We start from the raw sequence: 23,172 nt of genomic DNA, 5'->3' as shown, positions 1-23,172 counted from the left end.
AAGTAAATGTATTTCGCAAGGTTTTTAGAGGCACTCATAACGATTTTTCAATTAAACAAAATGAATACAAATATGTAGATAATTATTCAATACAGACGTGGCTCGTGGATGTTATGCTGCGGCTGCGGGCTGCCCTCGGAGCGGTAACGCAGGGGCCGCCGCCAGCCCAGCAGCCCGGGGCACGACCGCGGGCCCGACGGCTCCTCCTCGCTTAAAACAATATGATATGATTAAATAATATAATAAATAGACAACACTCACCGGCCCACACTAATCTTGTATCACGGGTACGATGGATATAAAACACAGAAACGAGCACAGCACATCCAGCACCGCTAACAAATGAGATTACAAAAACAAATTTATTGTTAATTTTCAATTTAAACTTTGAGTGTGTTTGACCTGAATTTGTATGTAAAGTAATCTGTATAGGGTTGCACGCACATGCGGATTTTCCACAACACCAGCGCCCCTAGCGGCGTATTCGCTGGCTGACGTCGCCATGGACGAGACTACTTAACAATAAGCCCGCCATTGGTCCATAATGTTTGTTTTATTGTTTTGTACTCTTGTTGTGTTTGCATAAAAAGTTGCTCATGAAAAGAAAAAATAAATTCGTATTGTATTGTGGTGTTAGAGACAAACATACAAACATACAACCCACCTCTCGAGCGAGTTGTTGGGCGTGTGGCAGCCCCAGGCGGCCTCGTCCAGCCCCTCCTTCACCTCGGCGAGCTTGCTCACTATTTCCGGGAATAGTGGGCGCGCCTTCGGCTCGTACTGAAACAAGCATATTGATGTCAAAATGCGTTGTTTATTTTTTAATTTTTTTACCAGAAATTAGAGTGCTTTTTACCTCAATTTGGGCAAATTGTGAAAAGTTGAAATGAGAGGTCTAAGGAATTACACGCAAGCTCAATTAATGCCTATTTACTTTTGCCTTGAATATACCTTAATTGTAGGATTCAGAATGTCGGGAAGTACGATGAGGTGGAATGTCGACTAAATAGAGGTGGAGACTTTGACCACGCAGTGTCGTTCTATAACGTAACGGTGCTGGGCTAATGAGGTCATGAAACCCCTGATCCGAAGTGCAGCCTGTAGCCGGCGATGATGTTTTTTGATGTTAATGTTTTTTATAATTCGTTTGTAATTTGCGAAAATTTAAATCGAAACGAAAGCCGCTCAAAAATTTAACGAGAGATCTCTAAGATTATTCTAATCTGATTATCTTTCCCTTTCTCATATAACGGTATATTACAATATGAACGCGCGACGCCATATGCTCATATCACCCTCTCTGTCTAATTTGGAATTATAAACGTCATATCTTTCGTAGTTTTCAAGTTAGTCGAAAACAAATTGTAGTGTTAAGTTTATCATACAACTTATTCTACATGTATTTATTTTGAAATACTAAGTCACTGACACACATCGCATACTCATACTACACGAACGCCATATAGTTGAGGCACATCAACATAAGCTACTCACGATGCAGCAGTTGAACGCGAGCCTCAGGAAGTCGGGCACGGTGGTCTCGTCGCAGAGCTCCACGAACGCCATGTAGTTGAGGCCGAAGTTGTCCGTGCGCGGTAACACGTCCGGGTCGGCGTCCACCTGACGTACAAACAATACAAACATACATACAATACAATCGAGATACAGGCTCACGCCTAGTTCGATGTCGGGTTGGCTGAAGGATGGACCAACCAACAGTGCACTTTTGTTCTTTCGTAATTTATTTGTAAGAAACTGCCAATAAATGCTTTTTATTGTTATTATTATTTTTAATACCATTGTCAAAAGACGATAAATGAAACAGTCAACTACTATTGAAATGAAATAGTCAATATTTTTTTTTATCACGACATAAAGTATGATTTTTTTAAACAAATAATAATAATAATAATGTTTTATTATTTCTTGTGCCGTGTCTATATTTTGCATACACAACATTTCCATTGCTAGAAATACACTATCTATCAGCGAACTCAGACGGATGCGAACATGATTAGAAACATTTCGGAGTTTGTATTTGAGCTATATAACACCATGAAAAACCAGCAATGTACTTATTTGAATCCGCCATGTTCGAAAGCTCATAACATTTCTAATCCAACACAAAAAGCAATGAAATTGTGAAATGGGCGTGCGGCGTTTTTCTCATATGAGGAAATAGTAACAGTTAAGGACTCACCCTGGCGATGAGTTGGCACAGTATGATCCCGTAGGAGAAGATGTCTGAGCGGTGGTCGTACCAGCGCCCGCGCAGGCATTCCGGGGACATCCACCACGGCGAACCCACGCTTGGCAGCCGGTAGCCATTGCTACAAATTAATAATCACAGTTTTAGATACACTAAACTTCATTAGTTTCTGTCAAATTGACGCACCGAAGGCAACACCAATGTTCAGCGTTAAAAATCTTTAAATTTTAAGATTTGACTGTGATTTTACAACCCTATGCCTAACTTTAATCCTCTTTGCGAATGCTATTGTAGCTTATTATGTTTATTAATAGCTATTTTTATCCCTTAGTCCCCTCGTACGACGACGTCCTTCGTGCGCTATTCTAAATACCATAAACATACAATATTAATACAATTGATTTTATATTCGCCCTTCACCTACTTGACAATAGAGGAAAAGGTATTAAATGAAACAAAATATAAAACTGCGAAATCCACTTTTAAGGGAAACGGTAAGTGCAATCAAATTGATTTCATTCAGAAGATATTTTATGAGATCATATAAAAAATAATAATTTATCGATCTCTTTACTTTATATAATGAACAGACAGTGAACGGGTGACCGTTCACTGTCTTACTACTTATAAACTAAATATACTAATAAATTCAATTAATTAATATCGCAGGATTATAACTGAGTAACAAACAGGCTATCACTTTTCTGCGCGTTCTATGTGTCATTAAGTAAATAAGCAATGTCCCTAATTGCATATTTGTTATTCTTTGCATAATTAGGATTGTCACAGCATTGGCTCATCACTAGTCACGCGAAATTGCGTGTCACCTTCGTCACAAAAGAAGGTGTGTATGCGTGCACATTGTAATATCTTACTTTTATACCCTCTTATACATAAAAACGTCAGCTATGTTTTGTCACTTTCGCACTTTACAATATTTGGTAACAAGTATACCTACATGATTTACTGAAGAAGTTTTTCTATACTAATTTTATTTTATGCTTTCGCGCGACGCATCGATATAGCCAAATGATTATTAACCTATTGACTACGTGCAAATTTTCACTGCTATAATGATAAGCAGGTGGATCTTGGGAGTGTTTCGAGTGCATTCATATTTCTTCAAGTGGCGCGTGGTGTACCCTAGAATAGGGTCATTCCATATCCTCCCAGGGATGCCGTACGAGGCGACTAAGGGACACACAGCCCAGGCAGCTGATAGACAACAATAGCATTCCCAAGGAGGGTTGACATCAGCGTTACATTAGTAATGCCTCTTGTAATATTGCTAAAGATGCATGGATAATTGTTACTCGACGAATGCTAACCCATTCAGCGAATGAATGTTTATACGGGCAGTGTATAAACTGAAATAGCATATATAGTCCAATTACCCAGAATTTTCCACTATAGCGTTAGGAAATATTCTTGTAGTGCGAAGATTTAATGACCATTTAATTAAGACAAAAAAACAATTCCAAGTCAGGTAATGAACTGATCTAAACTATAAATTAATGAATTTTACGAGACCGTTTAAAAAACAGTATAATAAAATTGAATGTGACAGTTGGATACTTACACAGGATGCGGAATCTTGGCCGCTAAACCGAAATCTGCTACCACAGCCATATACGTTTCTTCGTCGTGTCTTCTTAATAATACATTCTGAAAGATAAATACATCTAATTAGTAAAATATTCCAAGGGTACAATAAAGTTCGTGAGGTTCTCTCGGGTGCCGCCAGGGGGAGCTGGTCAGCTCGATTTTCATATATTTTGTTTTGTTAATCGTATTTATAGGGCTAAAACCCGAAGTGGGGCTACGCCAAGTGTAGCCGGTCTCAGATGGTTGGGAATGTATGTTGGTGCTTAATATATTTTATTACAGCACTCAGATCATAATCACAGCATGTTCTTTGTATACTAAGTAGACTATGAATTAAGGTACTTTGTTATACTATTAGAAAAAAATATGTAAGAAACAATAAAGGTAAGTAAGTAAGCCCTTTTGGTATGATAGGGACAAACACTGTTTAAATGAGTTTCTTACGGCATTTCTACTAACGTCATGCGACTTCCCTCTATAAGTTACTTCTTGTTAATGCGTTTGATGAATAACTTCTATTACCTTAGCGGTAAGGTCTCTATGGAATACTCCGAGCGCGTGGAGGTACTCCATGCCGGCGGCGACGTCGGCAGCCAGAGATATCCTCAGCGACTGCGGCAGCGGCTCCGGTGGTCGGCCGAGGATTACCTGCTCCAGGGAACCCCCCTCCATGTACTCGGTGAGCGCGTGCAGCTGGCCCTCGTGAACGCACACGCCCATGAACCTGGAAATATTGACATTTGTTTCTGATATGAATATACAATGTTACATTGTATTTTATCTTTATTAATTTAGGGGCTTTGTATGTACCAGTCTTTCCTCTTTCCAACTATTACTAACAACAGCAAGCAAAAGAATTATATCAAGTTTTTATCGCAGAAGCCTCATACAGATTGTTTGTTTTATTTTCTACTACAAAGGAGAAAACATAGTGTTTGTATTTTGTGGCCGAATCGCGGAAACTGCCGGCATGTTGCCAACTGTACAAAGGTGATAAGTTAACCGAAGTGATTTGGTCCAATTGGTATCTTCAATCTGGGAGTGACACAACATAAAGTTTACATAAAAATGGTGGTAAATAAAGTCTTTAGCTCTAAATATTAGGCCTTAATTAAACACAAAGCAATCGTGTATCGTGGAACGTGGACTTGAAGACATGCAGAACTGCAGACTAATAGATAGCTGAGGATAGTGCAAAATATAATCCCGTGTGAAATGAAAGAGGAATAAGAACTCCATTCATTATGTACATAATCAATCGTAAATAGCGATGTTAATAATAATATAAACGTGATATTTTCGCTATTCTATTTTATTTACTTCATGCGATAACATTAAAAAATAATTTACACCTACATTATTTTTCTTCCAAATAAACAATCTGGTCGAATTATCCTTTTAATTGCATATATTAAAATAAATAAGATGACATAAAAACTTGAAATGTTATAACAAAACCGCAAGAAACATCTATATAGCGGGCCTATAACACGAACACGATGCGTTTAGTGTAATATTTTTATTGTAAAACTATAATTATTCTCAAACCAGAGATAAAAGTATAAATGAAGCGAGTCGTGTACAGTACCAATGCAGGTGTTATCTCCAAATGCTCCAGTCACACATTGATACGCATACAACCACACATTGTGCAGAGTGTGGCGTTGCGTGGTCAATTTAAATGAACCATCACATCTCGATTGCAGAGAAAGTTAAATAAGTAATCATTACGTTAATATTAAATATTAGCCGAATTATGCTTTAAAATTCCGTATCCTATGCCTAATTAGAAATAGACAAAAATACGGTTGGTTAAAGTATTAATTATGGTACGTTCAGTTATATTTTACTAATATTATTAATTTGTATTTACTATTTATCAAGGGAACGAGGAATACAAGAGAAAGACGGGAACTACGACGAAATTATGGTATTTTTTTTTTAAGACTAAGGGCCTGTTTTAACTGCTTACTGCTAAAGTAAAGTAGGTATCTGATAGCCCATACGTAACGTATCAAATAGATAGCGTTCAAAATTCTCCGTAGATGCAATGTTCTGTAATAAAAAGAGTTGTAGGTGGTAGTTGTCGGTATAGTCGCGTCAGTGAAATATTATATAGCTAGCCCTGTCGTCGAAAATAACAAAGATGAAAGGTTCTGTAGGCGATATGTCCAAAGGTGTAGAAGTCTGTCGCGGAAACGGAAATAAGTGAATTGTCCTGTAGACGAACAGTCCAGTGGCCAATGGCTGGTAGGAGAACGGTTGCGGAATCCTGCGCCACTGAGGTCGTCAATCTGTTTATTGCGTGGGTGCGGAATACACGACCCTCGATCGTAACCGGCTAGTCATTCACTTCTTGATCAAATGCATCGCCAATCCCCACCATTAAGGTTTAATCAAATATCGATCAGTGCACATTTGTACAATAAGTATGTGTATATGTACAATCAATATCTATTGAAGTGGGCAGGAGGGACCGGATCTATGAGAAAAATATGTTCTTCAGTAATTTTGCGATATTGCATGGAGGATGGAAGAATCCTTCTTAATCCTTTATGGGTATATAAAATTAGTCATGGATACCCAGGGTATGTTATGAGTAATTTCAACCAATAATTGAATTTTCATTACATTGAATTATTCGTGAATTTTGTGACGTAACTTTCTATTTAATGTGTAATTTAAGAGCGAGGCTCTTGTCGGTGGAGTTCTTTCCATTGTTCTCTCTCCAAAGCCAACTTCCTCACTTCTTGATACGACACTGATACGACACGACACTTTTTCTTTTTTTGTCTGGGTCTGGTGTAACTATCTCTTGGTCTTTAGCGGCCCCTTCTTCCTTTCATCTTTCCTTCTATAATACATCTGAAGAAAGCATCGTGTCGTATCAAGTGTCCTAATTCTACGATGCTCGTTTAAGTTATTAACTAAATAAACATGTAATCGTAATGACACTATATTAATTAATATTTAGTTTAAAAATACCCAATACATGACATTGAGAGCAGAGTAAACAAGTTTTTAAAAATAAATTGATCCACATTAATAATGCATTTGTGTTTGAATGCACTTGGCATTAATTTATTGAATCCTTTCTAAACTAAATCAAGGCAAGGCCATGTTTTGTGCAGAAAAATGAAAATGTGCTTGAATTTTATTTGTACGAAACTTGATTCTATTACTATTTAAAATTAATACATACTATATGCATGCATTATTCAATACTACGTTACGTTATCATATGAGATGAATTATATAGAAATAAAAATCCCTCAATGTAATTCTATGAAAAAATCAGGGTTCATTAAATTCTGTTACTCATTTCATAGGAAACCGTTAAAAATAGTCTGAAATCTTGCGTCATGTCACATACAGAAGTAAATATTACTGTCACATTATATGTATAAAACTAACAATGTAAATTGTAAAGTGAAGATTTGTCAACCTAGCAATACAATACAGTCTGAGAATCCTTTTACGGACACTTTAGACATTAACTAGGACGCCTTTGGTTTCATCAATCGAGAATATTCTGCAATAAAAATTGCATAAAGACATATGAGAAAGATCCATTCATTCGAAGCGACAAACGGTTCATTGTTTTTATAATCGGATAAGTGAGCAGGAAATTCAAAAACGCTGGACATCATTGTTGCATTCGTGATGCAACAGTTACGTGACTTTGTGTATGGGAGCGCAAATGTCGCGTGAACACAAAAGATTGGCAACAAAGCAATACCTAGCAAATTGAACACTGAAGAAATATTTGTGTGCGTCACTGTTAATGATGTTATTAGTGTCAATGCCTGCATAGCGATAACCAAGTTCACAGTCACAGACAAAATAATGGGACTCCAATACTCCAAATACACATTTCAGCTCAAAATTAATTTTAAAGATATGATTACAAATAGACAAAATCAAACAAAACAAAAATGATTGACACTTTGAGATATTAACATATATCTCCAGAGGATATAAAAATGCGAAAAAGCAAAAAGATTCATCGCGGTGAAGTAAATATTGGCGAAACATTTTTAACCTCCGCTAAAGGCGATTGTCAAATATTTACACGTTTTAGCAGGGCGGTTACAGTCCGACGGTTCAAACAGCCCAGTTTGGGTCGAATAGGTTTAATTAAATGAGGCAGAATACCTGCTGCAGCTGGTCCAGTTATAGTCGGATCGTTTCCCATCTTGGCTTGCTACTGGGCTGGGATAGGTATTGGATCTCCCTTTGTTTCAATGTTTGCGGTGGTTAAAATCAATCAGTTCTTTACAATATTCACGTCACTTTGGGTCAAGGAGTTTGTGAAACGACTCGGAGGCACGCACTTATTAAAATTATCTTTTTTCGTTTGGATTTGTTTGATCCTTGAAGAGGATTGCTGATATTTATCAAAATCCAAACTGAACTTGTTGGTAATACTGTTTTATTAAATAACAGATTCGTCGAACATTCCAAAGAGACTTAAATGTACATAAATTGAAATATTACGACTTGATCTCAAGTTAGTCAGTGTTGAAAAATAAAATAAATGATTCTACACATCATGCTGCGGTCATTCCGAGGCAGTTAAAATTATCTCTCCTTTTACAGAAAGTAAAGTAATCTAGGAGATTAAAGTGACAGCCGCAATGAGATTATTGTGCGGTCTGACTGCGCTGACGCAGCGATATTTGTACGGTTGGTGCGGTTTTGCTATTGGACAAATGAAGCTGTCATGTCGGAGAAATAAGTTTTTGAATCATATAACACTTTTTAAAGATTTGTTGGACATGTATTTGTTCGCAATAACATTGATACATCGAAAATATATATGTTTGATTCGTACGTCGTACGAGTAATGTACGACCCCTAGACAACACAAACTTGCCATCCCGAGGGCTTGTAGGATTAAGATTTCGGGAAGTTAGGGTCAAATATAATTGCAATTTGCTCGCCCTTGACAAGGGGACCACGCTACTTCTACTCTCAGACACAATCACTTGACAAGTCATTTGTCTACGGTTACTGCTAAATAAAGATGTATTTCTATTGACTTGGAAACATGAAAAAAATATAGGTATTCTATAGTCTTGAGCCGAGGTTAAAAATAACCAGTCATTGTTCAGGATGTCCCAGCGTGAAACACATGACGCGTTGACGTCATTACTTATAATGAACAAGCGAAATATTGCCAGCTAAGTACCTACTAATCGTTAAAGCGGAGGGTTGTCTATCATATTTTAAAATAATAAAAAACGCTTGACATTGTAGTATATAATGGCGGGCATGATTCTCGAAATTGTAAGCATAATGCATTTTCTCTCTAGTTGTACACTCATGTTAGGTGGAAATTCCGCAAAGGAAGCCATCTTTTGTTTTGTGCAATGACTGCAAATGGATACAAACTCGGACATATGATTATTTAGCCAATATGGAAAACCCGAAAATACAAAATATTTGCTGGCTAAAGAGGATTGAGATATGCCAACCCTATTGACGCGACCAAACAGCAGAGCATTGTTGGAAAATGTTTAGTAAAAACCTTGCTTCTCGGGCATTCATCTCGTCTCGAATATAGCATTCAAAAGCATTTTATTTTTTAAACTATTATTTATGATTTCAATTCCATTGTTCTTCTTAACGCCTTGGATTTCTTTTTCTTGCGATCTCAATGCGATTAGCTATGAAGTCTGTAAGTTATTGATCTGCATAAAGTAGTTTTAGCATTCCCAGGCCAGGTCGTAAAGTTTATTGCCAATTTATTTTCTTAATTAGAAGATATGAATGTAGAATCATCTTTCATCCTTGATCACAATGCCACGACTGTAATTGCATAGTAATGGCAACAATAATAAATAAATAAACGTTATTCTAGAAAGGGACTTTCTCTGAAAACAGTATAGTATAAATGTTGATAATTTTCGAGTCATGACATCATATAATTTCATATTAGATAGTTCATAGGAATTCTGTAACTATGCAAAACAAACATTTAATACCGTTGAAACTTAACTTTAACTTGTTGATGCTGCAAATGCCGTAATCGCATTCAATTAGTATCTTCTAAGATTACATAATTCTAGGTAGGTATTGTTTTGCATTCATACTGTGTTACGTATTTTCTTTTATACTCTATCTATCCCTAGTAATATCTGAAATTCGATTTCAGACAACGTCTGTATAAATGCATCAGGTTCTTCTTAACAAGAAAATACCATCATCTAATCCATCAATCGTCCAATTGCATATTAATCGCTTGACAATTAACAGAGGCCAATAAAACTATAAGAATAAGATTTTCTACCATAAAGCACCCTCCTCATTATGGATAAGGCTATAGAAGAAAATAACATTTTACTCACCCGAGTATATTGGGGTGTTTGAGTTTGTTCATGAGCTGTACTTCCCGGAGCATGTTGGGCCGGTTCGCCCTCTGCTGGTTCATCTTGAGCACCATCACCTTGCTTGACGTTTTGTGGGTCACCTGCGGACAAAGTAAAATTAATAAATTAGGCCTTTGTCTTGTTGAAATATCGGCTCCTAAAAGAATAACATTGTTCTCTTCTCAATGTGAAAATTATGGTTAACACGGCACGATTGGAGAATTATATATAATGTAGTTTCCAGTTCACTAAATGCTGTCAATCTAGTCAAAACAAATGATCTAAGTAATTTTAAGGGTCTTGGATTCGATCGTAAAAATTTCGAAGCCAAAAGTCATAAAACTGATAACATTTTCTAAACTGTCTCTTGTTTTTATTAGGTACTCGATCCAGATGGTGTCAATAAAAATTGAGTCTCGTGCGTCATAAATATTCCAGGCTATACCTAGGCACTCTAAAGCCGTCTGAGAGTAATTATTCTAGAATTAATTACTATGGCTGACGTCTTAGTCATATTGATTAAGAAGTAAATAGATTTATGGGGATTTTTATAACATCAACATTTTCATTTGAATTAAAGAAAGATAACTCTGACAGGATCTTTTGCTTCTTTTGTTGAACCTTTTAAAATGTCTATAAGTGGCAATGAAGATAATTCAATGAAATACAATACCGTAAGTTTCATAACAGTCCCAACATTTTCCAACAACAATGTTCGTTCAGTTCAGTTGACGCAGTGTGCAACTAGGCCGAGACGGCCGCCAGTCTAGATCAGATTTCTAGATCTGACCAGAGCTTATTACGTGATTGACTGATATCTATTAATAGGTCTGTGTTAGAGTAAATAAAAAAAAACATGCAGTATTACGCAAAATTACATTTCAGAGTGGACAAACGGCTCGACCAAAAAATCATTGGAGAATGTTCTCATCAAACTATGTGATTTACAATTTTTAGAACGCAAAACTATACCATGACTTCAGAATTTTAAATAGATCTTTCTAATCTCATCTTTATTTTCGGTTATATTCTGGGCTGTGAGGACCCGAAATCCGGAATGAAATCACTTTGTGAATGTTACTGTTACTTCTTCGATGAAATGTCCTTGAGCCGCCAGGTACGACCTCCCCGGGAGGATAAGGATACGTATTCTAGGGTCCACGATATCCACGACACTCGAATTCTAAATAATAGAGATTTCATACCAATCGGAGCCATTGAAATCGGTGTTCGAGAGGACGGTACCTAAATTTTGAGCTGCGATATTTTTCAGATCATGCATCTAGGAAAGAGCTCATATGCAAGCAACCGAGATATGCGAATTAAGGTTACGCAAACGGTTACACGGAATACGGGGTCTAGAGGAAAACCTCAGATTAGTTCGCTGGCATTCCATAGTGCCGCATGCATTTGAAAGTGTTACGTGGAAAGTGCGATTAAATCTGCGAAGCGTTGATACACGGTCGGTACACAGAGCTGATTGGTATCTTAATTTAATAGGAGTATCGTACAAAGTTACCAAATGTTTTTTTACATCACACTTAATGAAAGCATTAGGCCACAACTAAGATGATTACAAACATTTGCAATATTATCCACGACTTTTTGAGTGGCAGCGTGTATAAAAGTGATCTTTTATTAGTATCTGTAATGACAATATGCCGTGTAGCTTCTACATCAGGTATATGATCGTTGAAAGATTATGTTTCAAGAAAAATAATGAGCAAGCAAGAGCCTTTTACCAAAACTGGTATTAATATTAGGTATTAGTTTCATCATATCAAGAAATATGATAATAATGACGTCTAGAAAGTAATTAAATTTTAATATTCCTTATCAAATCCTTGGAATCTTGCGATAAAGATACAAACATTAACACACTTAGATATTTATTCTTATCGCGTCTGATTGCTTTAGCTAAACAGATAACATTCCTTGCATTAATAAGTTTCTCTGCAATTAATGTATAATGTAACGATTATCTTCAACAAACTGTACTTATATAGTTCTTTTCAAAGGATATTTGTATGATAGATAAGTAAACTAATACAGCCAGTTTGATACTGACATAAAAATACCATGCCACACGCATAGGATGCATACATTTTCACAAATACGTTTGTATATTATGTATTTTTTTGTTGGTACGGTTAACAACTTTATAATTGCGTCTAAAATTAGTCACTATTACTGCACTGTAGTATTCCGTAACTTGTCGTAACTAAATTAACATTTCTGTTATTATAGTAGTCATTCATATCTCCGAAAAGTAATGAAACAGCTGTAATTGTGTAACTACTTGATGTATTTATATTTTTCAGATATTATTTACTGGAGGATTAGAAATTTGAGAAAGATTAGCCTGTTTGATATACTGGTTAAGACTAGCACTACGAAATGGGAACTATCGCTATAAACTGCTATAGTGATAATCCTTAGGAGGGATATATCTTGTAAGCTTAAATATATTACAGTAAATAAATAGGGCTGTGTCTGGTTTATTTTATGTCGAAGCTAGTAATAGGTCTCAGGAAAATCATTATTTTAGGTAATGCTATTTAAAAAAAATCAATTTCGTTTTTCTCTCTCAACATTAGGTATTAAAGATAGGCTTTCCCCTTGGTATTGAACAAAACGAAATAAATTAAATTACAATTAATTACGTATAACACCTTTTATTTTTATCGAGAAAAATTGTAATGCCACAATGTTTTCCCTGCCATCGCGTTGTGTCGACATTTCTTTAGTAAATGTACAATCATCAATCTAGGGAGGGTCACTGCTAGGGAGTAAGGGTGCTCGCATTAAGTCACCATTTATATTATAGGTGTCACAGCCAGCGACGAAAGCCCTTAGGTAAGGCGGAAATCGATTTCAGGGGTGTTTTGAGTAATGTAACTAGGATTTGCTACGATCAGATTGAACGCTTGGAGTTTAGAAGCTGGATTTTTGGATGTACTTTTCAATTTATTATTTTAACCTGTGTTCGAAAACTATTCTTATATACTGTTTAGAAACGATGAAAACCAGACCCACCGAAAACAAAATCATTTGTACAAGTCATAAGACGGAAATGAAATTTGAAAATCATCGGTTAAATTCAGAAATCGAGTCCCCGGTCATTCAACTGCCTTACGATTCCTTTTTGGGGTTATCAATATGACAGGGAAAAGTGTATCCATTCATTTAAACACAGCTTGCCTGGCATATTCTTCATAAGCTTTTTTCATTTCCCTTTAATGAACTACAATTACTAATTCAGTTAACTCATGAATGGAGTTCGCGTTGGGAATGTTTTGGTCGCAATCTCAGTGATGGAAAATTAAGAGTATAATTATTTATTTTAGGCACAGATTTTAGGATATACATCCCCCATTAAAAAGCAATTTTCATGAAGCGAAGCCGCGAGTAAACCAAATGCTTATATTTAGCCTGTATCTTCGAAACCAATATTAAAAAAATAAAATGTTTGGGCAGTATGAACAGACCTGAGGTGCCCTATATATTGGCTTGTGAAGGTACAATCAGGTGCTAAAAGAAGGCTCGCCCGTTATTCGGAAGCGTTGGCGGTGTGCACAGCCTCCCACGTCAACGCAAACAAGATTCCACCTAATTCCATCTCCAAACATTCCCAAGTTTAGATTATGCGGTGGGAAACTAAGAATCGAATGTTGATATATTTGTATACTTTCTTTATTGACTAGGTGCTTGAAACCTGCACATATTTTAAAGAATTTTCAAGGAAACATTTTTTTTATATAGTAAACTTGAGCATGTTACGCCTAAAGAACGATATTATAGCTAGGTAACCAATTACTGGATGTCTACCCAAAATGATACTTTTATCATTTTGGGTATCATATCAAATCTAGGTCTTGCCGAACATATGCTACCTAGGTGTAGCCAACGGAGAACGGTGCTCTCACATTTATTTATTTATAAGTATATTATTTGTATTATTTAGGTACAGCGGGATTTCTAAATGGTTGCATTCCTCCTCTCCAACTCCAACATCATCAATATCTCGCTGACTGTACTCTAACTGCACTCGACGCCCACGACCGCGATCGCACTTGACACGGCTAACGAATCGATGTCGCCTCGTCAGCGATGACGATGGACGCGAAGCAGAATAAGCTTTTGTCTAGGAAATAAGAATGAGTTCAATGAAAAAAGTTCCTTGCTTTTACTAAGATATTTCGTAGTCAAAATCTAATCCGAGCAGAAATTGGTTTGTGTCCAATAATTTCCAAGCTTATTCCCAAAAAGTCGGGCGCAAACTCATCTTTTAGTTGCCACCACCTTGGAAGAAATTGGGAAAGAGAGAAATGTAACTGAACTATTAATGCAAGGGTAAATCAAGAATTTGGTTTATTATGACATAGAGGCGAAGCGGTAACAACCCTGCCATTGAAAAGCAATAATAAGACGATTGTACAGATCTAAATAGTATATATATAATAGTATAGTTTATTGATACAACTGATTTGATTAGTAAGAAAATATAAGAAAATATTTAAATACGAAATTTGGTCTTCAAGCCACAGTGAAGCGAACCTTATTATTATAACATTGCATTTGGCTGATTATTTCTTATTGATGTATCTCCATAATCAAACAGCAATAAAAGTAACAATTATTACGAAATCTGCTGTACATATTAAATAGTAAAAGAAAGTTCAGCATTTTGATAAAGTAAATACAATCTATATGTAAATGAGTTTGAATAATGACATTTGATTCTGGTGTAGCCATTCTAGTGTAGTAGTTACCCTGAACTACTTTCTCTAAAGTATATGGGTTGGAATTTTATAGCACCATGATTCTTCAGCAATTAAGATGTAATTTGATCATCATGGGAAAGTGTAGTTTAGAATACGTTTACATTGTTCCAATGTCTCACATTTTTACTTACACAGTAAGAATAACGTCAGATCATCTTAGTCTAATCTAAAAATAGATTTTTGACCCCGAATTAAAAATTGATCGCTTAATGAACTTCTATGAAGTATAAACTTTACACGGGATGTATTTAGTGTAAGTATAGATAGGTGATATGTGGGACTTTTAAAGCAAGAAAAGAATATATGATATATTTGCTCTCAGACTATTTAATGGTAGAGAAAGCTGACGCGTACATATCATTACGATTGCATCTTAAAATGCGTTTAATTGCAACTTACGTAGCACATTTTCTATTCCAATCAATTCATTGATCGTTCGATTAATCGACGCGAAAATCGAGTCTGTGTAGACAGAAAGTATAATACATATCGAAAGCTTGGACACATTCCAACTAAATATTGGATTGCATAATTTTGCATTTCATGTGATAACGTTGAATGCAAACTTATGAGTTATTGGATATCTTTAAAAATTCAGAATTCTGATGAAATTTTGTCCGTATCTTGTCATTTCAGGTATCGTCAGATATTTCTTAGATTTTACCACTAAAACATATACTTAAAAATAAGCAAATTCATTAAAGTGAAATCTTTCTCCTTCTCGAAGAACTGTACTTCCTCTTTAGTCCTCCCAGTCCGTGACAAGATAAACGCAGAGGGCTCCCGGCGGGCCCTGAAATTTCCATAATTGCACATTTAACCGACCGGCCGACATAATAGGGGTCCACTCTGACCTTACGACCGAATATGGCCGCGTGAGATGCTATCGCTCCTTTCACACGCTCGAGGATATGCAGTTAGGAGGCGATGACTGAGGATCGGAGATTAAGGAGTCATTGACAGGTTCCTAGGTAACCTTAGAGGTCGAGCAGAAATGATTAAATATACAATGATTTTGTTGATAAATAAACCTGCGCCTGCGCTGCGATACTGATAGTGCGAGGCGGTAGAGATTTATTTTTGTCCCAAGCCTTAAAGTGTATTTACCAGACGTTCTATTTTTTTTATATCTGTAGCATGAAACATAATGTATATATTCGAATACTAGCTTTTGCCCGCGACTTCGCCATTTTTCGCGATAATAAGTAAAGAGCGAAGAGTAAATTATGTACACTACAGGGTGTCACAAATAACATATGGTTTCTGTCCAAAAATATTTCCGTTCCATTCACAGCATAAAAATAAGTTTTCATTGTGCAGCATAATGAAATGACAGCCTCAGACGATGTTGGTAACTTTGTATTTATCATCGTTAAACTATGTGTATTGCAACAAATGGTTGACAACGACAACATTGACTGGCTCGAAACACGATGTGATGTGAATTGGGTAAGCATCGGGCATAAATAGGACTTTTTCGTTACTGGACCGGCTAATAGGTAAGTCTTATTTTAATACGTTCCTTCTACAGACAATGCTCATAAATCAGTTTCCTTAATAACAGAAGTTAATCAAATATTCGGCTTGGACGAGGGCGTATTAGAATGAGTATTCAAAATGGCCAGGGCTAAAATTGTACTACTCTTTGGTAAGCCCGTGTCGTCGTGATCGTGACCAACTAATGCATTTGCCTGCGCCTGCCCATTGTGTTCCGACATTATGATTATTATTTTTGTTAAGGCACGTTCTAACTTGGCCAATACAATGCGACAATCATCCTCGATGTCTCGCATTACGAATGCAAGTTGCGTTTGCCCGAGAAGCGAATGTCCGGGGGCAAAATTAATTAATTTGGGGTTTCGTACTAGTTATTTGTTAATCTTGCGATAGTTTTGAGCTCTGACGGTCAACGGCTGGGGAAGCAACCGAAATCCTAGATGAGGGAGAGAGAGAGTTGTAAGTATAAAACCTGAAAGAACATGTCTCACTCAGACCAAATATAAAATCATTCACTTCATTTCACACAAATTGTTCGGTTAGCTTAAAAAATTAAAGTAACCGCTACTAAAACTTTATCAGAATCAAGTGTGAAGTAGACCTTTGTTTAATCTAAGATAGCGTTATCATGCTTTGTTTTAAACTTATATTTATAATTATCTCCGGTATTTATTGCTGTTGCAAGGGAATTTAAGACAATAAACGGTACTACGTAGTAACAATATAGAAATTTATATTGAGAAATATTTTTTTTACACTATGATATTGCTTGCCATAAAAATGATTTCCTTGTATGACAATTTTATCACTGCTGTATCAATCATTGGACTCTTCTATAACATTGAAGAAGTTACGCAATTTTATGCTTCGGCTATTTGGTAAATTGGGCAAGTTTTGTAATGCCCTATATAATTTATATATTTTGGAATACATTTTTCGTTGTAACCATAGTGATTTAAAAGATTTATGTACATGTATCTATTCTACCTTTCTTTATTACGATTTATTATATTTATTGGCATCTTCCTATTAACTTTATTTTCTGAATAAAATAAATTCCAATAAAAACTGGTATAGTAATATTAAGCCACGTAAAATAATGGAAAATGACTAAAAAGCTCGCCTGAAGTGACCATTATTATAAATTTAAACCTCATTATGCAAACATGCTGCTATCCATACCTCGTAAATCGAGATCGGTTGTCCGAAGATCTCATTCCTGCGGTTTTTACAATGCTCAGTGCCTACATAACATTGAACGCGTTCGCGTAAAATGGCCCGCATCTTTATCATAGAGGACGATAATGTACATTTTTGAAAAGTTAATGTAACATGAATTAGCTAAATCCAGTTAACACATTATCATATAATTCCACTAATATTATAAATGCGAAAGTTTGTATGTTGTAACTTCTTCACGCTCAAACGGTTGGTTCAATTTTTATGAAATTTGGTATTGAGGTAGCTTAAACCTCGCGTTATAAAGTAGATGACGCTACTGTGCATAAAATTAGAAACGTTAGTATTAAAAAAATACAACGAATTATAAACCGCGGGTAACATCGCAGGTCACAGGTAGGTAGGTAGGTAGTTTAAAATAATCGATTTAGACAATAGTGTCAAAATATTGAAAAAAAATATTATTTTGTGCCAGCTTTTCGCAATACAAGTTGAGTGCATACTATGGGCAATATATATAAAAAGTAATAGATAATTTGAGATAACAAGCATTTGAGGAAGTTCTAGAAGTAGTAAAATCCGAGTATGGTATTCAACCTGGCGTTTCCTTACCGTTTAATTAGCTATTCCAACGCTATGAATCTCCCATAACTTACATAAGTACATTACGTACTCATTGAATATAATGAAAGTAGGAAATAATATAGACGAAAGAGATAAATAAATAGTATTGAAAAAATATGAGGGTAGACGATTATTTGTTCCAAGGGTTACATGGGCAGATTCAGCTGACAAACAAAGATTAAGAAGAATAAACACATTTCTTGATTTAGTAAAGTTCAAATATAAATTTACTAAATCAAGAAATGTGTCCACTTTGAAACATCAGAAATAATTGTTTTTGTTACGGATTAGCGGCTGTAGGTACGCGACTTATTTCGCGTTTTTTCGCCATAGACGTTAACCAATGTTACTAACGGCCTAGTTAAATTATGTGGGCATCTCTGCCTCTGTGCCCAATTTCAACAAAATCGGTGCAGTAATTTTTGTTATTGAGTTTCTTCGTTACAAACAAAAATATAAATATTACCTCTCTTTTGATAAAAATTAAATAATTATTTTAGTAAATATATCTAACGAGATATCATTAACGTAGAATTGTTAATTAGAATAAAGTTGAAACATTAGTTATTTCTAAACTACATTATCTGAACTCTTAGGTATCAATATGTTTGGCCAATGTAGTTTTCAACTTGAGTGAAGATGTATACTAATGAAACAGACACTATCATATTTAAAACACTTGTAAAGAATGGATGTCAGGGATTAATTTGTTTTTGTAATGAAGTTAGAAACATCACATCATAAATTTTAATTACAGTCTAGGTACGAAATATATACTTTTTGTCATAAAAATGAGCGATCGTAAAAATACCGTAAAAGAAACTGGGATATGTTTCGTCATCGGTCTGTAACTAAATAGACATTTCTTTGGTTCGAAGAAGACTGATGGATGTGTCAGTATGGATTTTAGCACCAGGAAAGTAACGTTAAGTGTTATTTAACATAATATAAGACTTACATATTATAAAACAAAGTCCTCTTTCGCGTCTGTCTGTTCGCGATAAACTCAAAAAGTAATGCACGGATTTTCATGCGGTTTTCACCAATAGATAGTGTAGTTCCTGGGGAAGGTTTAGGTGTATAATTAATTATGTTTTTACCCAAGTGAAGCCGGGATGGGTCGCTAGTTAAGAATAAACGTATTAATTTATCGTAAAGTGTTTGATTTTTTTGCAACATGGACAAAATGGCTGAAGACATTTGGCGGACACTGAGACACAAAAGTGATATGTCCAGCAAACACAGAATTAGGAGTATATTAATCTAAGCCAGTAAAGTGTTTTAATACAAGTAGAGGTATTTGGACACAGATCGGCAGACGCGGCATTTTTTCTTATCTGGATCTTAGAAAAACAAAAATTTTAATGCGGAAGTTTGGATGATAGTGAGGATATAAAGATCTTTGTCACTGAATCGGAAAGTTTTATTCATTTTGGTACACGGGTAAAAAATAACTCGGAATATCATATAGGGCACTTTTTACCTCGCATTCCTGCGGGAGCAAAACTACCACCAACCAGAACCAGAGTAATATTTCATAAATAAATTTAATAGAGGAAATATAGAGTTCTGTGCGTAGACCTCAGAGAAGGATGCATATTTTTATGCTATGGCAAAGAATATTTTTGTTTACATAATGTACAAACAGCAAAATTATGAAATTTAATTTGCTTATAAGGCATATCTCTGATCATCTGACGACGGAAAGCTACATCAAGCAAAAAAAAAAACTGGGGCGAGGTGTCATAGAGAAGTGAAGCAATTAGCTGTGGATAGATAGCAATGGCACGAACACCACTGACAAGAGCTTCGCTCTTAAATTAAATGATGATGACGATCTGATGTCAAATTAGAAGACTCGTGAGAAAAGTCATATTCATTTCGAGAAGTGGCCTACATGTATGCATCGAAACGTCAGTGGCTATTTGTGTCTCACTAAAAATACGGCATCCGACACGACGACGCCGATGCATTTTTATATGCACTTCGGAAATATTTTAAGGTTGGGCTCGCACTTCGGCATGGACGGCGGATTTCATTAAAAAGATTCTTTAATTTGTTTTATAACTTGAAATGACATTCATGCCGCAACTGCACTTGAGATAATATCAAAGGGTTCCATCTATTACAAATGAAATTGTATGTACTTCTGTTTATTTATTTGCATTATTAGTTTATCGCACCACAATGCTATCTCTGAATGTCCTTTATGGTGCTAAGTTCACCATTTGTATTTTTTAAAATAATTTTGTGCAGTATAGTTTTATATAAATAAAAATGTTTAAAACAGAAACGACGTATCTGTCTATTTTTCATCCATTAATTCGACTATTGCAAAGAAACTGAACGAACAATATACGTTTTACTCAGATTCCAATGCAAATTACTACTAGATATTCTTGGAATCGAGTGAACCTACCTACGCTTCAGGGAGAGGCTTTATAGAATCTACCTTGAGTGCGCTCTCTTGGGAACCAGGACTAGGTAATTACTAATCTATTGAGGCTCTAAACAGCTTTTGATTGCAACATTGTACCGAAAGTGCCCCGCTGGGCTTAAACCACGTCAAAACATACCAGCAATCTCTTTATGGCATAATTGGTTACCACATGCTGAGTCGTGGTCGCAAATTTTCTATTTACCATTCATTTGGACATATTGTGGCTAAGCCTATTATGTCGCTTTAATTTATTATGACTGTTTACGAGTATAATAAGGGCAGTTATAAGTTGATTAGCATCATTATTTGCTTTTAGATTCAAATGTATTTCGAAATCAATGTACGCATGGCATAAATTTAAAAATAATGTTATATTATAACCTGCAGAGCCTGCTTGATCTTTTAGAATAATTCTTAATTCTTGGTGTTATTTACTCTCAAACTTAAACATGCCAACACAAATTTTCCTATTTGTTCAACAAGTGGCACACATTCCTACCTACATTTTGTGGTAGATCTGTAAAAACTATAAATTGTGCACCACATGTTGTTGATGTCAAGTGTGGTCACTTTCCACCGAGCGCCGAAGGAAGGTCGACATTGTCGTAAAGCTACGCGGCCCAAATACCACGCATACTCAAGAAAATCGCACTTCAGGTCGCAGTCACTTTGTGATCAAGTGATCCATTGCAAAGTAATACATACTTTTTATTTAAGATAAAAAAATAAAAGAAATTTCAGATTTTATTTTCGTCGACCAAATTCTTAATTCATGGTGTTATTTACTCTCAAACTGAAACGCAAAGATATAGGAATTAGATATATAATATTTAGGAATTAAATAGTACAGATTAAAGATTTGCAATGGCCAGTCTTGTAAGTTCATTTTACGACAAAAAGTTACGCGAAGACAAAGCCGACGATAATTATTAGTCTGTGTAATCCAAAGTACGTATCAGTAAATCTTATATATTCAAGTACCTACAACAATTTGATCGGTTGAAAAAATCTCATGTGTCATTATCTAAGGCCATTATTATGGTTTCTCATTAATTATAGACAAAATTCACATCGATTCTGTCAATACAATTGTGGGTGCTACCCACGTGCTACCTTACTCCATCAAATGAAGACTTACGTGATCAATATATAAAATTTTAACGAGAGCTATAAAGTTCTACCATTGCCCTCGTTTGTATTAGGGTGCGCCATTGTTTTGATATATGATGGTGAAAATGTTATGATTCCTAATTTTATTGAGGGAATTAAAACAATAGTTACTTTTAACAATCTTTAATAATTATAATATTTATTTCATCTACCACATAGAAAATACACAGTAATGTATAAGAAATTAGGTAAACCACGCAGTTACAAAATAATGATATATGTGAGAGATTGGTGTCTGTATTAGAAGAATTAGGTACTATATATTTTTGCTACTGCTCGTCATCCAAGTCATCACGACCTAATATTTACTGGCAAGTCATAGTCACTATTTTAACAGGATTCTGATGACGTAATTTTAACATGCAACTTCATGATACAGCTGTTAGACACACGCTAACGAGAGGTGACTAAGTTCCTTACTAGTATTATATCACATGACACGATAATATTGATGCGAAAACGTTAATACCTATTATACTACGCTACGTGATTAGTTTATGTAAAAAGACCAATAAAAATTAAGAGTGAATTTGCATAAATTAATACACATTTTTCTAAAATAACATAACATTTTTAGCCGATATCACATAAATTAGAGACTTTCTTTGTACCATCGCTATTTCTATAATGACCTTAACGTTAGAAGCATAGGTATATTACCAAGGTATTATTTTCGTGTCAAACCTATCGAGATTCCATTATCAGTCCCGTTGGCAGCTATTTCTGCGCACACGACTGCCACACATTCCTACAATTTCTTCGTCTTGCGTTTGATCCGCATTATGTTGTGTGACTTAAGTCTGATATGTTTTGGAGTAGCAAACATTGGAATTGTAGATGATATTATAGTATTATCGTCTTTAGGATTGTGAGTAAAAGTGTCATCAAAACGCAAAAATATGACAGGTAAACTTAAAACTGAGCACTGACTGATACCGCTGAGTGTTTATTTTACCTCAATAAGTCCAACTGAATTGCATTGCAATACTAGATGACGTTTAATTTCCAAGAAAGACTGACAAGAAAAACAGCATAGCATTCAATAGTGAAGTTATATTTCAAAGTAGGTCTCATCAAATTGGAAATTTATCGCTGGATGGTAAATCTCAGGCGGTTGTGAAATAAATCAGTTCTAATGGGTATTGCTATTAATTCAGACGTTGCGTACGCGGCGCTATGCGCACGCGACGAGTTGGAGTTACGGGGCGCCTAGGTAGCGCACCAATTTCTGGAGATCGATAGGGTTACCAACATCAACAGGATTATACTTTTTCACTGAAATCAATGAAATTT

At 35.5% G+C, this 23,172-nt stretch overlaps 1 protein-coding gene across 1 annotated transcript in view; it reads right to left on the bottom strand.

The window, feature by feature from the left end:
- cdi (center divider) overlaps window positions 1-23,172 on the bottom strand; it is a 69,591-nt gene that overhangs the window by 4,299 nt on the left and 42,120 nt on the right. The window contains exons 2-8 of the mRNA XM_053746299.2: window positions 10,165-10,286; window positions 4,337-4,538; window positions 3,789-3,874; window positions 2,201-2,330; window positions 1,495-1,620; window positions 665-780; window positions 98-210 (exon numbers count right to left, since the gene is read on the bottom strand). Of these exons, the coding sequence (XP_053602274.1) occupies window positions 98-210; window positions 665-780; window positions 1,495-1,620; window positions 2,201-2,330; window positions 3,789-3,874; window positions 4,337-4,538; window positions 10,165-10,286 (895 nt within the window). The remainder of the gene's footprint in view (window positions 1-97; window positions 211-664; window positions 781-1,494; window positions 1,621-2,200; window positions 2,331-3,788; window positions 3,875-4,336; window positions 4,539-10,164; window positions 10,287-23,172) is intronic.

Source organism: Plodia interpunctella, chromosome 6 (assembly GCF_027563975.2).
Source record: "Plodia interpunctella isolate USDA-ARS_2022_Savannah chromosome 6, ilPloInte3.2, whole genome shotgun sequence".
NCBI lineage: Eukaryota > Metazoa > Arthropoda > Insecta > Lepidoptera > Pyralidae > Plodia > Plodia interpunctella.
The sequence above is the reverse complement of the archived record's forward strand: the minus strand, read 5'-3'. Positions and strand labels throughout refer to the sequence as shown.